The 20,264-nt window shown below is 53.5% G+C and overlaps 7 protein-coding genes across 7 annotated transcripts; 4 read left to right on the top strand and 3 right to left on the bottom strand.

Moving 5' to 3' along the window:
- Positions 1-3,909: 3,909 nt before the first annotated feature.
- BBK36DRAFT_1163529 (Redoxin) lies at positions 3,910-4,700 on the top strand (the record flags this gene model as incomplete). Its single annotated transcript, XM_024894547.1, has 4 exons — positions 3,910-4,220; positions 4,308-4,353; positions 4,414-4,582; positions 4,672-4,700. The coding sequence occupies 4 exons, from the start codon at positions 3,910-3,912 to the stop codon at positions 4,698-4,700; spliced, it is 555 nt and encodes a 184-aa protein (XP_024745310.1).
- A 1,139-nt stretch (positions 4,701-5,839) lies between these two features.
- BBK36DRAFT_1189917 (hypothetical protein) lies at positions 5,840-7,646 on the top strand (the record flags this gene model as incomplete). The annotated part of the gene is made up of 3 exons (XM_024896645.1): positions 5,840-6,004; positions 6,089-7,525; positions 7,585-7,646. The coding sequence occupies exons 1-3, from the start codon at positions 5,914-5,916 to the stop codon at positions 7,644-7,646; spliced, it is 1,590 nt and encodes a 529-aa protein (XP_024745309.1). The 5' UTR covers positions 5,840-5,913.
- A 1,462-nt stretch (positions 7,647-9,108) lies between these two features.
- On the bottom strand, positions 9,109-11,579 carry BBK36DRAFT_1189911 (nuclease-like protein; the record flags this gene model as incomplete). The annotated part of the gene is made up of 5 exons (XM_024896644.1): positions 9,109-9,342; positions 9,374-9,488; positions 9,572-11,269; positions 11,331-11,478; positions 11,567-11,579. The coding sequence occupies 5 exons, from the start codon at positions 11,577-11,579 to the stop codon at positions 9,109-9,111; spliced, it is 2,208 nt and encodes a 735-aa protein (XP_024745308.1).
- A 1,162-nt stretch (positions 11,580-12,741) lies between these two features.
- BBK36DRAFT_1173049 (hypothetical protein) lies at positions 12,742-13,463 on the top strand (the record flags this gene model as incomplete). The annotated part of the gene is made up of 4 exons (XM_024895821.1): positions 12,742-12,913; positions 12,973-13,060; positions 13,121-13,254; positions 13,315-13,463. The coding sequence occupies 4 exons, from the start codon at positions 12,742-12,744 to the stop codon at positions 13,461-13,463; spliced, it is 543 nt and encodes a 180-aa protein (XP_024745307.1).
- Positions 13,464-14,322: 859 nt separating this feature from the next.
- BBK36DRAFT_1173048 (mitochondrial glyco protein) lies at positions 14,323-15,301 on the top strand (the record flags this gene model as incomplete). Its single annotated transcript, XM_024895820.1, has 2 exons — positions 14,323-14,696; positions 14,770-15,301. The coding sequence occupies 2 exons, from the start codon at positions 14,323-14,325 to the stop codon at positions 15,299-15,301; spliced, it is 906 nt and encodes a 301-aa protein (XP_024745306.1).
- A 600-nt stretch (positions 15,302-15,901) lies between these two features.
- BBK36DRAFT_24061 (hypothetical protein) lies at positions 15,902-17,667 on the bottom strand (the record flags this gene model as incomplete). Its single annotated transcript, XM_024897977.1, has 4 exons — positions 15,902-16,258; positions 16,317-16,991; positions 17,089-17,335; positions 17,570-17,667. 4 exons carry the CDS (start codon positions 17,665-17,667, stop codon positions 15,902-15,904), a joined length of 1,377 nt encoding a protein of 458 aa, XP_024745305.1.
- A 1,099-nt stretch (positions 17,668-18,766) lies between these two features.
- BBK36DRAFT_24060 (hypothetical protein) lies at positions 18,767-20,023 on the bottom strand (the record flags this gene model as incomplete). Its single annotated transcript, XM_024897976.1, has 4 exons — positions 18,767-18,852; positions 19,150-19,158; positions 19,532-19,734; positions 19,917-20,023. 4 exons carry the CDS (start codon positions 20,021-20,023, stop codon positions 18,767-18,769), a joined length of 405 nt encoding a protein of 134 aa, XP_024745304.1.
- Positions 20,024-20,264: the final 241 nt, after the last annotated feature.

Genomic DNA, 20,264 nt, shown 5'->3' with positions numbered 1-20,264 from the left:
ATGCAGCGCCACCCACGTTGCGCAGTGGGCTCAGGTACCGGGCTGCTCTGGTAGCGCGGCCGCATGTGGACAGGCGCCAGACTGCCGTACGACGGCCCTGCAGTGGTCTGGGGTAGCGCTGCCAGGCCCATGCTCAGGGACAGGACGGAGTACCCGCCCGTCTATCGGAAAAGGCTGCGCACTTGTCAGGGCAGCGGCCAGGGGTATTCAATGGCGCGTGCAGAGCGTGCGAGTGTGAGTGGGAAGTGGGAGCGTGTGCCCACCATCGCTAGCGGACGATGATGCGGAACATGGCAAAGTCCCTGTACTTGCGCTGTACTTGCACCAGCAGGTATCTCGAGTTGTTGGAAGTTGTGACATCCAACAGGTGTTTTTCCTTCTTCCAACTCTTCAACACTGTCCTGTACCTTACCGACCGTCACCTGCATGCAGCCATCTTCAACGTCCGCCGCATGCACGCCCTAAGCCCCCATCACAGCGCAGCATTCGACCGGCATTGGACAACCGCGCCGTTGAAGAAGCCAAGGCCTCGTGCAGCAGCATGCAGGCCGCAGCGAATGATGTGACGAGGCGGTGCCGTCAATCAAACTCACGAGAAAGGAGGGTGTACTCGTACTCGTACGAGCACGTACGAAGATACCTCTGAGCCCGTGCCTTCAAGGTACCTTACCCATGGCACTGGCCTCAGGCTCCAGGCGGTTGTCCTCGGTGGGTTTCGACCAGTCAGTCACTTCGTTTCCATCACAGAGTTATGACTCTCGCTCTCAACTCTCTCAATCTCTTGCTGACTCTGTCATCTTCCTCTGCCTCTGCCTCGTCTCGAACCCTCGTCATCCCGTCCCAGACACGAGAAAGATAGTTCCGCCTAGCCCTGCCTCCAACAGGCCGCTAGCCCCCAGCAAAGGGCACATCATTTGATTGCAAGCAGCGCGAGTAAGGTGCTGATCCAAGGTGCAATCCAGAGGGGCGGCGGGGTAACGCTGCGTGTAGCGCCGAGCCACCAACAGGTACCTGCGACTCCTCGCGACGCAGGCCATGAGATTGATACCCTCAACTGCTTGGCCATCCATGGCCACCGGATAAAAGCTCTACTTACATACAACTACTTCCTCATGCAACTAGGAGGTGCCCTGCCAACCTGGAAGCAACAGCAGCATGGCCCCCATGATATCGCCTGATGCCAGTACTTGTACATCCTCACATGTGCAGAGTACGGCAGCAATAAGCGAGCAAGCAGGCAAACAAACGATGCTCGGTTCCTCGATCGTCGGAGATCGAGAAGAACCAGGACGGCACAGTGCTTTGCTTTGCATTGAACCTGGGAGGCAACTTGCTGGGTCTTGTTCTCTGTTTCTTGCATCACAACGCCAAAGCCCACCTTGAAACCGTCGACGCCGCGTCTTGGATGCGCAACGTCTTCTGTACCTGTACCTCTTCATTACAATGGAGGCAAGACCTGCAACCGAATGCTGCTCCGAGAAGACTGGAAATGACGTCTGGCCCTCCGCTAGCACTGGTATCTGTACGGATATTTGCGCTTGGCATCGCCACCGAAGACACCAGAGACGGCGAGCGAACTCGTACCTGTACTTCTACTCGGTGCCAGGAGTCGAGACCTGGCCCGCCGTGGTTGAAGATTCAGGTACTGGACTGTACAGGTACCTCGTACTCTGTCGCAGGTACTCCGTGCAATGCCCTCAGAAGTGTATCAGCATGTCAACACACACTGACGGCGCTGAAACGCACCATTTCCTGTCTGTCACTTGTCTGGAGTCGCATGGGTGAGGCGCCAGGGGCAAGTGGAGCGTTGCGGAGCCCGATGATTTTGCCTATCTGCTGCGAAACGGCGCGCTGTGTGGAGGATCAAGACTGTTAGGTCGAGGTAGGAGGACCAAAAGAATACAGCACAAACGATGCAAATTGCTGTGTCGACGCGGCAGAGCCCCCCCTTCGGCAAGTCTCAACGTCGCGCGCTTGCGGATCACCGTGCAGAGTTGCTGAGTCCGGAATTACATGCGAAACTCTGAAGGCCCCCTTGCGAGTTTGGCACGTCGGTATGGACTTGTATGGACTCAACTTGGAGGTACTGTGAAATGCTGCGTACCTTATGCGCCTAGCAGATTTGGGTATACAGAGCCGTCCTGGAAATGATGAGCGTCAGTCCGGCCAGCTAATAGCTCGTGGCCTCAGCCCTCCCTCCGTCCCTGCGCAGGAAGCCAAGGGAAGCCAACAGAGCCCACTCGAAAACTGCCCGCTCTCATCGAGGGGTCCCATGACCGTCACTGGCCTGGGCTGGACGACTGGCCCAGAGTGAGATGAAATTGATGCTAGCCAAAAATGCTGCGCAACTAGGGCCAGATGCGGAATAGAGCCAGGAACGGGTTACGGAGTTGTCAAGGTCAATATAATTCCCGAGAGAGGCCAGGGAGCCCGTCGTGACACGGGGCCGCACGATAGCATCAAACCCAGGCCTACAAGGGGCTTACATACTGGAAATGTCTGCTTCTCGTATGCTGATGCGCGGTGACACGATAAAGCAGCTGCTCCCTAGAGCAATCGTGCCCGTTACCACCCACACGTTTTACACATCTACCTACAACTTTGAACCCCCACGCCGGTTTGCCCCCCGGCCCAACAACAGCATGGGTGTTTGGCTGCTCAGACAATCTTCAACAAGAACAACAGCGCCAAACAGCAAAACAATGCCAGTGCTACGTTTGTGCAGAATACATGTCTTTGTACAACTCAATATCACGCTGGCCATCTCTCATGCGCGCTGCCTGGCTGCTGAATGATTGATGCGGCCCTTCTCCTTGCAGTCCTTCAATCTCGCCGTGTTCCCAGAGCGGCAGGAAGCCTTCTGCCCCCCGACAACCCATCATGGAGCACGTCCCTCCGCATCGCCCGTGCTTCTACCCCTGTGATCTGCTGGCTGCCGAGTAAAAAGTTTTGCCGGGCTGCTACGTCAGAGAGAGAACTCCTATTTGCCGGCAATTCCTCCCAGTAGTACTAACGCCACCAGCTGAGGGTAGTTTGCCCTGGAGGGAGATGGTCTGGGGATGGGGAAATCCATCACGTAAGTGAGCCTATTCTCACATCTGTTATATTATATTGAGTGCGGTTAGATGCCGCCAGATCTGAGATACTATTACACATACGAAGTATATTAGTATGCAATGACCAGCGGCCGCATCATGATACCAGGGTTAAAATGATTTGTAGCAGATGTAAATGCCTACGAGGATACACATTAGACTTTTTGTGAGCTCGTATCACACATTATCACTTATTGCTCGCTACGCGAAACGTCAGGACATTGTACCATTCACCAACTATCACTAATGACAAAAGGCTCGTTGCGAATCACGATGAGAACAGAGTGACGAAGGATGAGTGTCGTTGGTGAGCTCTGTGAGCGTGAATCCAGCTCTGTTGAAACTCTGTGTTGGGTTGAGCTGGACAAACATGTGAGGCTGTGTGATGAGCCCGGGAATGCTTGCAGATGAACAACGGCTTCACGGTCATGGCACCATCCTGCCCTACGTGTTAATGAAATACCAACCCAAGCGGCCACCTGCATTTCTGATCATGCAGCTGTCCCATTCCATCTATTTACAGAGCCTCTGTGCCGTCTCAACAACGGGTTCTGTTATAGGGTGGCTCATGAAATGCTGCATCCGCCTTGTCGCACCGGGCCAAGCTTGGCGGGGCCGGTTGGCTAAGCCGAGGGGCACGGCTGACTGTACCCGCGAACTCAATGACGCCACCCCCAACAACACTCAAGCTTCTTACTCTAATTTGTACCCATCTAGCAGCAACTTGAACTTCGTGGCTTCTTTTCATCAATCGACTTCCCCCTTGTTCCGTCTGACACTCCTAATACCCGCCAAAGCTTAAATTACAGCAGCAATGGCCTTCCGTCTCCCTCTGCGCCGCATTGCCCTGGCCCGCCCCGCCACCGTTGCGCGTGGCTTCCACTCGACGCCCCGCGCCCTGGTCAAGGTCGGCGACGAGGTCCCGAGCTTGGAGCTGTTCGAGAAGTCGGCCGCCAGCAAGATCAACCTGGCCGACGAGTTCAAGAAGGGCGACGGCTACATTGTCGGCGTCCCGGGCGCCTTCTCCGGCACCTGCTCCGGCACCCACGTCCCGTCGTACATCAACCACCCTGACATCAAGACGGCCGGCCAGGTCTTTGTCGTCTCCGTCAACGACCCCTTTGTGTAAGTGCATTGCGTGTCTTTAACTTGCTCAACCGGCTTTGAGGAAGCGGGAAAAAGGAATACTGATGCGTTTGAATGATACTACAGCATGAAGGCTTGGGCAGACCAGCTGGATCCCGCCGGAGAGACAGGAGTGAGTTCATTCGCCACTGCCCAACACAGCTGGCTGAATTATCATGCTGACAATCTACAGATCCGGTTCGTTGCCGACCCCACGGCTGAGTTCACAAAGGCTCTGGAACTGGGATTCGACGACGCTGCTCCTCTGTTCGGAGGCACCCGAAGCAAGCGCTATGCTCTCAAGGTTAAGGATGGCAAGGTCACTGCCGCCTTTGTTGAGCCCGACAACACGGGCACTTCCGGTGAGTTTGCCCCCCCTTTTCATTCTTCGATTCTCCCACGTTCAGACATGAGTTTTTCTGGAAGAGATCTCTGACTCTACGTGTTCTAGTGTCAATGGCCGACAAGGTCCTCAGCTAAGGGGCAGGACCAGAGGGCGAGTTGAGGCCAGGTAGCTTACTTGCAAAAGCACGGGGCAGCAGGCCATATGAATCAATGACGGTGTGCTTATTTCATGCACGTAACACATATTAGTATGTACCTACCGTAGGCAGCATACTAGGCCACGGTAAATTGACGCTGCGCACCGACTGTCAAGTTATTGACCTCAACCCTCGAGATGCTGCCCGGTACCTCTAATATGCCTATGACTCTTGATCTTGTCCACTTTGTGTGCATCGGCTCACTCTCGTCCTACCCTGTGCTATTGGACTATTCCAGACATGACGATGTAAAAGAAGAGAAGTATGAGAAGAATGTGTCCAAATTAAATAGGAACAATCCATATCAGTACTAGTAAGAAACCATACCTCAGGTGAAATATGTATGAGTCGCTGCGATGCTGGACATATGGCGTCTGGCCACTCCTCTTTCGTATAAAACTCCTAGATGCTAAGACGTCATCGTCTCTACTGGTGTTTCGCGACCAGTATGCGCGTGTAAAGCCCTTACACCAAACGATGCAAAACGCCTGCAACCAGTCAAACTTGCATCCAGGGGATACTTCCAGGTTCTTCTTCGCCTCCAGGCATCAATCAGCAGGTCGTCGATAGGTAATCATTGTCTGCAGGCTGTTGGCCACCTGACAATGGCCCGCTGCCTGGCCAGGTGGCTGCCTGAGTCAGCATTGCCGAGGAAACGCCGGCGCCTTATCCGTGGTTCACGCCTCAACCTGCCCAACTCGACCTTCTTCACCTCGTCTCGTTGTACTGTCATGGCCTGAATCACTTGACAAAGGACTGTCTGCATCTGCCTTGAAGCCCTTCTTCTCTCATTCACCGTCCTAGTTGTACAGTATTTCCTCGCCCGCCTAAAGCCCAGCCCGCCTTGGGTCAGCAACCTGCTGCTCTCCCCTTCCAGCCCTATCAGCGCCTCATACGACGGAACCATCGTCATCGGGGCCCCTCTTGCAGCGTGCCGCCATCGCCGTTTCTTCTGCAGCCTCCGCGTCGTCGACTGGCAGGCTTCCTGCTTCTCCCGGCAACCCACCGTCACGATTCCTCCCACAACAAGAAAGCGAAAGGCTGTCGAGGCGACGATCCCATCTGATCACACCAATAACCCTCCCCAAAAGAGGATCGTCGCCTCAGCTGGTGTCCCTGCCGCACCCCCCACGCCCGTCACCTCCAGAGAAATGGACTCCGAGGAAGAGTACATGTCTCCCATGTCTAGTGGTGATGAGATCATGCCCGACGACAGCGGAGACGAAGTCTCTGGTGCTGAAGGTGAGTCCTTTCTGCCTGTCCCTTGATCGGCCCTTTCGGGTACCTGCCTGTCAGCCTTACTAATCCATGCTCTTGGTGATGTAGACTTCGACGAGGATGACTTTGACGAGCCCGATCCCGATTTCGGCCTCTCGGCGAAAGACATGGACAAGAAGAAAGTTGCTGCACACTCGGTGTCGTTCAAAGTCTACGAGCCTTCCGACATCCGGCGCCAGCAAGAGGACATGATGAGTGACGTGAATATGATTCTTGACATGAGCAAGGAGGATGCCGCTATATTGTTGCGCCACTTCCGATGGAACAAGGAGCGATTACTGGAAGACTACATGGACCGGCCGGAGAAGGTCCTCGAAGCCGCCGGGCTGAGCAGCAACTCCGCCTCGCAGCCAAAGTTACAGGCAGTTCCCGGATTTGTCTGCGACATCTGCTGTGAGGATGAGGAGGGCCTGCAGACCTTTGCCATGAAGTGCGGCCACCGTTACTGCGTCGACTGTTACCGACACTACCTCACCCAAAAGATCCAGGACGAAGGGGAGTCTGCCAGAATCCAGTGCCCCTCGGATGGGTGTGGTCGCATTCTGGATGCACGGTCCCTGGACCTCCTTGTTACGCCCGAGCTAACGGACCGCTACCACGAACTGCTCAACCGCACATACGTGGAGGACAAGGACACCTTCAAGTGGTGCCCCGCCCCGGATTGCCCTAATGCCATTGAATGCGGCGTGAAGAAGAAGGACTTGGATAAGATCGTCCCGACCGTCGAGTGCAACTGTGGCTACAGGTTCTGCTTTGGGTGCCCGAACCCCGACCATCAGCCAGCGCCCTGCGACCTGGTGAAGCGATGGCTCAAGAAGTGTGCCGACGATTCAGAGACGGCCAACTGGATCTCGGCACACACAAAGGAGTGCCCCAAGTGCAGCTCGACGATTGAGAAGAACGGTGGATGCAACCACATGACCTGCCGGAAGTGCAAGTATGAGTTCTGCTGGATGTGCATGGGTCTCTGGTCCGAGCACGGCACGAGCTGGTACAACTGCAACAGGTACGAGGAGAAGAGCGGAGCCGAAGCTAGAGATGCGCAGACCAAGTCTCGCACGTCCCTGGAGCGCTACTTGCATTACTACAATCGATACGCCAACCACGAGCAGTCCGCAAAGCTCGACAAGGACATTGCACAGAAGACGGAGAAGAAGATGGTGCAGCTTCAAACCACGTCGGGCATGTCTTGGATCGAAGTGCAGTATCTTAACTCGGCCTCGCAGGCGCTCCAGACATGCAGGCAGACTCTCAAATGGACATACGCTTTCGCTTTCTACCTCGCCAAGAACAACCTGACGGAGATCTTCGAGGACAACCAGAAGGATCTTGAAATGGCCGTCGAGAATCTCTCCGAGATGTTTGAGAAGCCCATCCAGGAGCTGGCCGACCCGAAGCTCAAGGTTGATATCATGGATAAGACGTCTTATTGTAACAAAAGACGCGTCATCTTGCTCGAGGACACTGCTGAGAACCTTGCAAAGGGTAAGACAGCAACCCCGGCCGCCTTACTTCTGCGAATCTCCACTGACCACAGCCTATAGCCAAATGGACCTTTAATGCCGACCTGATGACCGGATCAACTGTGTTGCTTAACAAACGTTGAAAGCAATGCGACGGCCCTGGCTGAGGAGATCTGACAACATGTGGTTTGCGATGGGTGTTGGTATCAATCGTCATGCCCATCTTGAGGCGCGAACGACTTTCGCTTTTGGAGTCCTCCTCGCAGCTTATAAGAGGTGGGCGAGACGAATCGACCCCACAAACCGATTTGTGTTACCCGTTTACACTTGACTCAACGCCTCTATCCACCGGCCAGGGGCAAGGACTCGCTTGCGCATGATGCGTATGCATGCTCGGCATAGTGCGATACCGTTATAGAGCGAGCTGGCTCACGTTCTCATTCCATCAGCGATAAAATGCGCCACTCGTTAGGCGACTGCATCCAGCGACAATAATGTTCGCTCCTTTTTTCCCTCGAGTATAGACTTGGTAGTGTAATGCTCTCTTAACGATTTTCAACGACTTCACCACGGCGTTTGCGGCGACGGACACGGTATATGAGGACGGATGGGTTCTGTGGTTTTACATGGCTGTTTATGCCTTTTCCTGCCCAGTTTTCTTTCTTTTCTTCTTCCCTTATCCTCTCATGGTCTGCGACCTCTCGTCCTCTGTTTTCCCCAAGTCATGTATACAGTATATACGGAGCTTGTTCTCTTTCAGCGTAATGGCTGGAGCATGCACTTGCTTAGAATACGAGGATGTTTCCACGTCGACGATAGCACCGCGATCTGTGGGAGGAGGAGAGCTATGGATGATGGAGAAACGGAATTTTGCAGGACCCCCTTTCCCCCATTGATATTTCGGGTTTTATATTGGTATTTTTGAGGCTGTTAGCGTAAAGAGCATGTATACATACTATACCAAGTCAACAGCGCAAAAGAAAAATACATCAGCCTTCAATCATACATCCACAGTGACTATTTGTCGTTCGAGATAGGCAATGATTGAGCAATGGAATGAACTCTTGACATTCAATGATGTATCCATCTAGTATCTACCTAAGACTACCTATCCATTCATGCCTTTTGCCACTATTCTGCTATTCATTTCCAGTTGCCCAATGTCGTCATCCCATGTTCCCTAGCCTTAACAAAAACAACACATTCTTCATACTTCGTAACAAAAAAACAATAACTCCCAAAGGGGGAGATCTTTGACAAAGTTGGACCAGGAGCAAATATGAAGCCCCCAACAACGCAGAGTAATACAAACACACCGGTTCCACAGGCCACTCAACTCGCAATTTCCAGATACAACATGAAATAAATGGAAAAAGGGAGATGTGGTCCCAAGCGCCGAAAACCTCGACGGTGACAACGTCATAAGTCCTGAAGCAAACGCCTGCATGTCTGACATCATTCACACATTAAACTTTGACCGCAAACAGCAGCTCCCAATGTGTTTGATGAGTTTGTAGGTATGTCGGCAAGGAGGGAGGCAGGTAGGTAGGTGTAGGTGGATAAGGAAAAAAAATGCCGATGGCATTCGAGAGAACGCAACGGCTCCTAAGAATAGGCGAAACGCGCGAGGTTGAGCTTTTTGGTAGGCAGCTGGATCTCCTCAGCGTCCTCATCCTCCTCTTCCCCGTCGCTATCGGGAATAATTTGGTCCTCGCTTCCGCATGCTTTATTCAGGGCGTCCATTTCGTCCAAGTCTACCTTGGGAAGAGGGACAAGCGCAGGGTCGACCGGCTCTGTGACCGCCTGCTTCTTATCTGCAGATTTCCGCAAAGCGTTCACCTGTGGGGTTGTCGGGCCCTTCAAAGCCCACGCTCTCATCCGTTGCAGGGGCGTCTGCCTTGATCGAGCTGTCGACGGCGCGGTGGACGCTGTGGATTTTGCACTGAAGACCGACGAATGTTGCGACACACTCGATGTTGGAGTATCTGAAGAGGTAGAGAAATAGGCAAAGCGTGTTAAATTTGATCGGGGAGGAGTGCAGGTGGCTTGGGGTGTCGAGTCTGGCAACTTTGGAAGAGGCGTAGAAGCATCGACCGGAGATTCGGGAATGACATCGAGGGTTTCCTGCTGGCTGGCGTCTAGAGAAGTGAGTCCTGTTTCCTGGCTTGTATTTGAGGGTTGACTCGTCTCCTGTTGACTGCGCTCCAGCTGACTAGTGTCCGTCCGGGTAGAATCTTGTTGACTGCCAGTGCCTCCGGGATGGCTGGGAGGGAGCTCCTTTTTCTTATCGGAAAATATTGACACTCTCTTGGACGGTGGCCCAGATGCCCAGCCTTCAATGTCAGGCAAGTTACTGAGCGCTTCATCCAGAGAGTCGTCCGATAACAGCAGATACGCATCGCTCTTGGCCTTCCGTGGGCTCCTCCTAGCCGCTTTCTGGGCAGGGAAGAAGCGACTCTTCTTGGGAGAACCATCTACGTCAACATCAAGCGAGTCGTCACACAGGCGAGCTTTCTTTGAAGGCCTGACCGAGGCCTCTGCCTGGGGTGCGGGGCTGCCTGAGACACTTGCCAAGAGGTTCGTGATTGGCTCAGTTCGACGTCGATACAAACGAGGTGAGGTACGTGGAACGGCCTGTGTTGGCGCATGGCTATCCGCGCCATCGTTTACGGGCTGCCCCGACTGTTGCGATCCGGGTATGTATGGCCTCGGTAATGGAAACACTCGTGGAATGGCACCCCCTTCGGTAATTTGCGAAATTCGCTGAGGGTCAACAGAGAAGCAGTTGGCATCCATCTCGCCCATAGGTATCCGATAATGACCATTGAAATATGAATTGATGGGCTTGGATTGCGGGCGAGTAGGAGCGTCTGTGGCTGCAGCACTCTGAGAATGCCTCCGCTTGGAAGGCGAAATCGGCATAATGATCGGCAGCTTCGTGATGGGGTTGACGTCGCCACTTGCGATCTTGCGAGCCATCTCCGGCTCGACGTAGGCTCCGATAAAGGGCATTTCCTCAGCCGTGCGCGTCCCGTCCAGCTCCGTGAGATGGACCAACTCTTTCTTGGTAGGGCAGAATACCCACTGGTGTAGAAAAGTGAGTTCCGCCTGGTAGAACAGAGTTAGATAGTTCTCTGATATCCGCTTGCCGTCCAACTGCAGCAAGCGGACAATGCGTTCGGGAGATTTGGTCTTTCGCAGCATCCGGTATGCTGTTTTGAGCCCTACACCTGGGAGTCCATTGAGATAATCGCAGCCGCTCATGATGGCCATTCGTCGAAACTCGGTATCGCTCCAACCAGTCAAGGAAATCTCGCGGCAGGCACAGAAATCTCGTCGATTGATCTCAATGCAGTTTCCATACTGGTCCAGCTTGGTCAGCAGTCGCTTTGCCCCGAAGACCAACAAATCCGAATCGTCTGAGATGATTCCACTGACGAAACCGTGACGCTCAAGGTAGACAAGTTGAGCATCTGCCTCGTAGGGGGCCACGACGTAGGGGATATCCATCTTTTTCAGCTGCTGAATCAGGGCGGACGCCATTTCAGGAGTAATGTCGATGCATTTCTGGAACTCTTGCGCTGCCTGGGAGGGCTTCCCGGCTTTCAGGTACTCGTTGGCAAGCTTGAGCTTCTCCTCTCGCTTCTTGGCTCGAGAAGCTTCTGTAGCGGCCTTGCTAGGGAGGAAATCGCCGTCAAATACCATGTAGGGCGTGACACCAAAATGCTTCAGCATCTTGACTCGGTGCATAGCCCCATTGATGAACCTGGAAAGATGCCGTCAGTGAACCGCCCCCAATCACCCGCAGTCTAGTGTCCTGGTCTTACTTTTTGGTAGGTTTGCCCTGACCCAGCTCGACAGCACAGGAATAGGCAGCGCGGTGCAGCCATCCGTAGCCGTCAACGGCCAGGGTCTCGCCCTCGTATTTCTTCAGCTCCGTTGGCCTCTGAATAGACTTGAGGATTGGTAGAAGCCCTGTTGGCAGAGTCAACACAAGAACCCACCGATATCAAGCGGATATGATCACGGGCCATCTGCAACCGAATGATGCTTCTATCCTTACCTGCTACACCCATTATGAGCACCCGCCCTCAAGGCTCACCAAGTCCAAAGATGCAGTTAGCAAGTCTCCAATGGCTTCTGCCACGAAAGGCCCCAATCAACTCCCCCGATCGCTTCACGATCCAGCAGCAAAGGTGCCCATATATCGACCGCTGAGCCCCGTGACGCGGCTGCTGAGCACGAGGCCGCAACAGACGCCAGGCACGTCGAGAGAGGCGTTGATACGGCTGTAGGAAGACGGGCTCACGCGTCGGCGAGGCGGCCTGGGCGGACAGAGGAGCGGCAGAGGAGGCACGTCTTGTTGGTGTAGCAGCTGAGGCGGGTTGTAGCGGACGAGGTTCACGCCTGTGCAGGTTCAAGTTCCATGCATCTCGGCTAACCTAACGGGCTTATGGCTCTGTAGCCGCTGAGACAAGACGCGCCGGGGGGTTTAATGGGCCTGGAGCGCGTGTCATAGCGCTGTTGGCGTGGGTTAAAATGCCTGAGCCGGCAAGATTGGCCTGGCAACCAGGCGGCTAGCGGTCTGTTTACTTTTCGGAATGTACTGAATGACTCCGGTGCGAGGGCACTGTTATCATGGGAATGGAAAGGATAAAATAACGTATTGACGAAATAATTCATCGAGACTATCAATTGGGCAATGGGTTGAATTTGCGTGGGATATCAGGATGCGAGTCATGAAAACAAGGCATTGTTGTCCGTCTTAACGGTACATGTACAGTACACAAGAGGTGGCACTTTAGATCGCGGGGCGGGAGCAAGGCGATGGAAATTGGACAAAAGTACAAGTTCATCATGTCTTAGCCATGTTCATGTGCCGCCAATATCGAAAGACATCTCTCTAGTATGGATCACCGACTGCCGGGGAGAGTAAAGGGTTGATTCTTTCATTCAAATACACAACCGTTGAGTTTCCAGCAAAGAATTGTAGGCTTACACGCACAAAGGCCGTTTGATGTCGCCGGCAGTTATGGCTTTATCCGAGCTATAGCCGTCGCGGCTCTCAACCTCAGCCCTTGCCTAATCGAGGACTACACCCCTGCCCGTCTCAAAGGAAAACCTTGACTTTGGCCATCACGAACCAGCGACAAGACGAAGGAAAGCTTGCAATTGAGAAGCAACACAACAGACCAGACATCAGATCAAAGCGACGAGAAGAGGAAACTATCACCGAAAATGCCCAGCACACTTCAGAAAACCCGCAAGCAAATTTCCAAGAAGCGCAATGGACAGGTCAACGCACTGCATGAAAAGTCCAGAGACACTCTGAGACTGCACAAGGCCGGTGTAAGAGACCAGAGGCTGGAGAAGCTTGCTGCGGCGAGGAGCAAGAGGGAACAGCCCATCGGTATGCAACCCGGGAATGAGACGAATCTGTTGCTGGGACACATCTAACCCATTGCATAGTGGAGCGAGTCACATTTTTCCAGCAGAAAGTGAGAGAGCAAGGCTCGGAACCGCTTGAAGTGCCCGCCATCCAGGCGCTTATCCATGAGTGAGTATTGCTCACATCATCTTGAACGGTCCTATGAGCTGATGCTGAACTTGTGAAAAGATATGTCCATCAGTACGATGAGGAGTACGATGCTGTGAAGAAGACTCGCCGGGCTGGACGGCCCCCTAGCACCAAGGAAGATCTCCTGAAGATCAAGATTGCCGCTCTCGAGAAAGAGTATGAGGCAGGATTTCGTGAGTTAATTCTGGTCAGGGCTCTCGTTCTGGGGGATCGTCCGACTGACCGCTTCACAGTGATTCCCGATATCACAACGGCCCAGAGCGTCAAGCTCTTGGACGCTTGGGAAGGCGCCTGGGCCTATCTTGCCACCCTCCCTTGGGTTAAAGTTACAGCTGCAGGCAATGTTCGCAAATCTGAGCTACCTTCCAAAGCTCTGGTTTGAGAGATTCCTGCTCTCTTAAGCTCTTCACACAAAGTTCTCGGTGATGTACATGCATATCGTGTGTCTATGCCGCCCTAGTGAGGGTGAATGACTACCAGACAGGAGACCTGGACCAAAGACACATGGTCTCTACATGTGGTACAAGAAACAATACGTGGATGTCGCCTCTCGGAAATGCCACCCAAGGAATCAAGGTTCATCCTTACTATCACGCATATCTTGCCCCCTTGGAGTCATTCGGGCGACTAGTTCACGGTCAGACAAGAGACTGCAGATGCGCTATGCAGGCACCACTGCATTGTGATTCAAGATACCTGATGACAATCAAACGAATGTCCCTATCAGCGATGCAGGCTTGGGCGACACCGCAGTCAGCACAATAGCTGTGCCGCACGCCTCTACCCCACGCTCACATGAAATGAGATTGAGCCTGAATTAGCATATAGCTGGTAGGCAGACACATAGAGCCAGACCTTCAATTGATCCAACTACTTGATTATTTCCCATCAAATGACCTGAATATGGCCAAACCTTCAATATTAATCCTGCCTCACTGCTTCGTATCCAAAAGATGCTTGAAGCCATCTGATAGAGCTAAAGTGCTTGCATTCCAGTACGTCAGTCACGTGGGGCAACCGGCGCAAAGCTGGTGGGTAGAGCTCCATCCAATGGTCCCCAGCTTGGAAAAAAATCGAAGAAAAAAAAAAGTTGAGTGGCGCTACCTCATAGCTTTCAACTACATACATACATCATCCCACTCAAGCAAACCCCATCTCTTCACATCCATATCCTCATTCCTCATTCCTCATTCCTCAATCTTTCTTCGTTACATTCCACCAACAGAGCAGCATCAATCACAATGTTCTCCGTCAGAGCCCTCACCCGCGCCGCCCCGCGGACCATCAGCCGTGCGGCCGCCGGCGCTTCCCTGCGCTCCTCCGCCATCGCCCGCCCCAGCCTTACCAGAACCCCCGCCGCCGTCAAGGCCCTGCTGCCGACCCGCGCCGCCGCCTTCTCAACGACCGTGCGCCGGAGCAGCAAGGAGGAGGACGTCGAGGTCGACGAGGCCCTCTCCGCCAAGCTGGAGAGCGAGATCCAGATCGAGGAGGACATCAAGGCCAACGAGCAGCAGCCCGCGAGCATCAAGGACTTCCTCGACAACAGCCCCTTTGAGCTGGTCGACACCCCCGGCCAGGAAGTCGTCAAGCTGATCCGCAACTACGGAGAGGAGAAGTGAGTTTGTGAAACATACACAGCAGCACCCCCAAATTGTTGGACAAAGTCTGACTGACTAATTCCCTTGCAGAATCACCATCAGCTTCTCCATCGCCGACATCACCAACTTCGACCCCTACGCCGAGGACAACCTCTTCGACGAGGACGACCTCCCCGAGGAGTCCCTCCAGTCCGACAAGCAGCAGAACCCCGAGCACGACCTCGAGGGCGACGAGGACGTCGACGAGGACGTCGACGAGGATGCCGGCGCCCCCATCAACCTCTCCATCCTCATCGAGAAGCCCGGCAAGACGGCCGGCGCCCTCAACATCGACGCCACCGCCCGCGACGGCGACATCGTCGTCGACAACATGTTCTTCTACGAGGACGCCACCGTCGCCCGCATCGACTCCCCCGAGGCCGCCCAGAAGCGCGCCGACGTCTACCCCGGCCCGCCCTTTGGCAGCCTCGACGAGGACCTGCAGGTCCTCATGGAGCGCTTCCTCGAGGAGCGCGGCATCAACGAGACGCTGGCCGCGTTCGTGCCCGACTACGTCGATGTCAAGGAGCAGCAGGAGTACCTCCGCTGGCTCAAGAACGTCCGCACTTTTGTTGATGCCTAAAGGGACGATGAAAGAAGCAAAAAAATTATGACAAGAGGGGAGAAAAATGTATAGTTTAACGTCGGTTGTTTGGGTTACGGTCTTTTGTCAAAAACGATGAACTTGGAGGAAACGAATGCCTTGTGACGATAGAAAAAACTTTGTTAGGGAAATTTCCTCACTCATGTATTATATATATATTGGGCCAATGCTGCCCGACTAGGTACGAAATGATATCACAGAGAACATCATAAACGCTGGTGTTATTTTCATGATCTGTGGTTCGTAGTATCATATGTCAATCTGCCTATCTCTTAGCTACAGTATTGCACCTATACTAAACGCAACGTAACACCAGCATCCGAAGGCCAATAAACCCCGGGGGAAAAGGCCAATCGAACAAGTTGAAAGCAAATTGTCCCAAAAATAACTTGAAAAGAAAGGAATAATCTTAGTGTGTTGTGAACACAATCTATGCGTATAGGCCAATGCAACCCGCGTGGTATATGTATATATGATGATCATCCCAAATTTCCTCATTCCATCCAAAATGTGCAGTAGCCTTTCCAAATTCTCGCCTTCTCTTATCTGCCCTTCTTCCTTGTTGTGTCACTTACACTTCTATAGGATGCCCTCGAGGTTCCAGTCGCCCTTTTGGGCGCGCTCTAGAACCTGCTTCCCCTTATCGTTAAGGTCGGGCTTGCCGCCGTTGCCGACGCTGTGCTCGAAGAAGACGGGCTTCCACGTCTCGTTGTTTTGCTCCCGCTTCCGAGCCTTCTCGCGCTGGGCCTCCTCCAGGGCAACCTTGAGTTCAGTTGCCTTGGAGAATTGCTTAGAAAGGATCGCGTCGGTGACGCCACCCCACAGGCGAAGTGACTCGTTGGGAAGCATAGACTCCTTCGGAGGCAAGACCTTGGGAGCAACGTTCAAAGGGAGAATGTCAATGATAACATGCTGTTCTTCGGGAGGGACGTTTTTCTGATGGCAAACAAAGTCAGCTACTCGCGTATGCATTGGCAAGGATAAGAAGACATACCATGGGTCTGGGGCCCAATGAAAAGACAACCCTCTCCTTCCAGGGGCCACTCAGCCTAGCCAGGACATCCTCATCCGGGACATCCTGAACTCGGGTCTTGTCGTCGTTCTCGGGGTCGTATTTAAAGATGACACCATCAATTTTGTTGGTTGTCCGGCCCAACCACCCTTCTTCGACGTAGTGAAGGATGGCCTTGATCTTGGTATCAGGGCAAGTAATGTAGGCCATCTCGCTCACCGATACGCTCAAAGTTCCGCGGAAGAGGCCGCCGAGATGGGCAGCGGGATGCGTCAGCTGGTAGGTCTCGTTATCCCTCTTCTCCAGGGTGATGAAGATGCCCGAGTTGTGCTCGCCAGGGAGGACCTTGACAGAAGTGCCAGTGAACTTGGCAGTGATCTGATCAAAGCCTCTGGCGGTGATGCCCTTTTCGGGACAGGTGACATAGAAGGCGCTGACTGGGGGGTGATGTGATGTCTGTTCAGTAAGGTATGAGATTCGGAGGAGCTGGCCCGCCTCGTTCGAAGCCGTGCCATGTTGAGGAACGGACAAGGACACCGAGGAAGAGCTGTTCTCGCTCTTGGCGGCCGCTCCCTTGATGGAGCTCGAGCTGGATCCAGGGGTTTGAAGCTCGAGAGTATTTATCCTGGGAGCATTATCTTCCGTCTCCCAGTTGCACTGCAACAAGCACAAGCGTTAGCGATATGGACCGCCTCACAGGGCCGATCGTAGATCCGGCACAGTGTCTAGGATTGGAGAATGGGACTGGGCTCACTCTAAAGAACTCGCCGAGACATGAGTTGTACGGCTTGCAGGGCTTTCCCTTTGCGTATTTGAGATCTTTTGTGAGCCAGAAGCGAATCACTTCAAGCATCCGATCGAGCGGCTCATCGGATGTGCCGATGGCGACGAAGGCGTTGGGCGCATCGAGGTAGGTCCAGTACTCTAGATTCGGCGTCGGCTCGAGGAGCTGCGAGGGGAGGGAGAATCGAACAGAGGCGAGGTCGGTAACTCCGATGAATCTGAAAAGCCGGCGTCAGCATGCTGTCGCTCTCGAGTTGGCTGCACCCATCCAGCCAGACTCAATTTGCACGGCTCGTTGGAGAACTTCGTCGAAAGCGATGCTTCTCTGTCGAGGCTCAGATGCCCCACCAGGCCTTTACCGCCGATTTCGCCTCTAGCATCGCAGTGCGACGAAGCCGCCTTCGAGCGTGCAGATTGCATCAAGACAAAGGTGTCTGAAGGGTCTCACATACTTCCTCAAGATGCCCAGAAAGGTCCGCAGCTTGGATCCCTCGTTATGGCCCTCTTCGGGCGTCGCAACGGCAGGCGGTGATGGCGGTGATGACGACATGGTAGTGATAAGACAGCCAAGGCGAGGGCTTCTGGAAGAACCGCTGCAGAAGAGGGGCCTGGGCTAATCGATATGCGCCGCCTCTGCCTGGTGAGCGAGAAGACGCAGAAGTTGCAGACGGTGATAAGAAGACGGTTGACTCCAGAAGGGCGCGATGCAAAAAGAGTTGATGCCTCCGCCGGCCTGGAGCAGAGCAGGTGAGAAGAGAGTGGAAATCGGCTTCGCAAGCCACGCAGGCCCCGGCCAGCATAAGGAAAAAGTCTGGAGCCGTCCGTGGCATGGCGTCTCAGAGGAGGGACAAGGGGGGCTTTAGAGGGGACCTTGGAGGGGACGTGGAGGGACCACAGGGGATTACAGGGGGCCTGCTTAGCTGGCTCAGCGCCGGTGACAGGGATCTCCCAGCAGCGGCAACCACTAAACAGCCCGCAACCGCCTCAGCGCCAAGCCGCGATGCGCTCCAGTGCCGGATGGAATCCCGCGATTGGATGCGGTGCACATCGAGGCAACAACGTCGATAGGTACGGTTTCGAGAGAGATGGACGCTTCAAAGTATCGGCTCTGCACTGGAAAAGTAGAGGGCCAGAAGCTGCCGGAGATGATACCATAGGTCAGCATATTTTGTGCCCCTTATTCTCCTTATTACCATGGTTTTTATCCTTTTCTCTGTTTTTCTCTCTCTTCCCCAAATCCGCGACTCCCCGGCATCTGGCTCGGAGGCCAAAGACGGCCGGCTAAGGTAGCAACACTGATAGGCCCTGCATCGGAAGTTGGCGACGGGCCAATCAATCAGCCCACATGGTCAAGGCTCTGGCTGGCGATAACACTGCAGACAACGCCGACGGAGAGATCAAGCCGGAACGCCGGACCTCGTGGGTGTCCCGAGTAGGCCACATGCATGCCACCACTCGCTTCTGCAAATGATCGAGACAATTCCCCTTTGGACTGATAAGCGTGCATGCGGCGCGCAATGGGGGCGAAGAGGACCTTATACATCTGCGTCCGCTTACCTTATAAAGGGGCCTCATCTTTTCTTTTTTTCTTTTTTTTCTTTCTTTTTCTTTTTGCTCGGGCTTTCCAACACGAACGTTGGGATGCTTATTCATATGTGAAGCATACAGAACGCCGAACCCTGTTGAGCGACACGTGAGTATGCACCTGCATCAGTTGATGTGCTGCGGTGCGAGTCTGCAGTAGGATTTTATATGAGGGTGTTTAAGGAAATACACTACTAGACTATAGTGGTAACCTGGTACCTGGGAATTTCGTCTGTAAATGGACTTGACGCATCGTGGTGTTCAGTCCCTCGGAGAAGGGTTGCTGATCATCCAAGCTGTGATACCACTTCATCTGATCAGCTAAAATAAGTGGAGAGCCCACCCGGACCGGCCCAGTCTTGGCGCGTGAGGTCATACCTCAGTTATAACCGCCAGCCAGACTATTCACTCACGCACCGTCGTTCCATCTGATCTACCCTGAACTTACTGGGCATTACTATTGGGTATCAATATAGGGAAAGAGAATAAAGAGGCTATCGTCACAGTTAATCATTCAGCCACATGTGTATCTCGGGTGAATAGTTCGAACCTTGGCAGTCTAAAGGGTAACACCATGTCCCTATAAGTTAGGATGGCAACTCTCTTCTCTCTTCATAGAAATGATTCGCGAATGCTCATCAGCGAATTGCATAAAGAACTGCGAAACTTTCTCTTTCGATGTTTTGCAGTGGAGTATCTTACGTTCAACAAGTGCTCATCAAGGCCGATCGTGTTCAGATGCTCAACCTCGGTTGCAATGGATAGGTTTCGTAGGTCGTGTACTTCTGTTGGTGGCTTCAGCTGATGAGAACACCACGCACGTCACTCACGCGAGGCGCTGCGAGGAAGAGGGAATGTGTAGAACAAGCACGGACTCATCGAGAACACAAAGAGGCGAAGCCACCACGTGCGGTGGACGTTGGGCGTTTCATTCATCAATGCCACCGACCGAATGAGCCGAGTGCGTTGAGGGCGAACCAAGTCTGTCAATGAACCAAACCTCTCAACAGCAGCGACGAGCAGAAACACCTTGCTGTGGTCAATTAGAAAATAGTGACATATATCATTAAAAGTAGGAGAGATAGAAAGAAGAGCAAAAGTACCTCAGGCCTAGGCTTCAGTCAAGGAAGAGAGGGAAAAGTATTGTCGTGTCTGAGACAGTTCCTCCAGGGGACGTCGTTACCGCTCTTCTACCTGAGGTATGAATGAGCTCACAGGACACTGCCAAGGATGATCGAGGATGACTGCCGTGTAGCTGGCTTCTGCAGGGCAATCGGCCCTGTGATTGCCGTGTGCATGTGTCTGAGGAGATCGATGGGCATTATGTCATACCTACCATATGGCGTATGGGGTACCGAAATTCTGAAGTCAAGATTGGTAAGAAGGTAAATCTCTATCTGTTTATGCTGGAGACTATCGACGAGGATTGTGTCATACCTACCGAGTATGGGGTATAGGGGTATAGCTAAGTCGACGTTGGTAAGGAGGCGTGCTCCCATCTGTATGTATGCTAGCATTACGTGCATCGAGAAGGCAAGGCACGGCTCGCGACTAAAGAACAGC

Source organism: Trichoderma citrinoviride, assembly GCF_003025115.1.
Source record: "Trichoderma citrinoviride strain TUCIM 6016 unplaced genomic scaffold BBK36scaffold_20, whole genome shotgun sequence".
Lineage (NCBI taxonomy): Eukaryota > Fungi > Ascomycota > Sordariomycetes > Hypocreales > Hypocreaceae > Trichoderma > Trichoderma citrinoviride.
The sequence above is the reverse complement of the archived record's forward strand: the minus strand, read 5'-3'. Positions and strand labels throughout refer to the sequence as shown.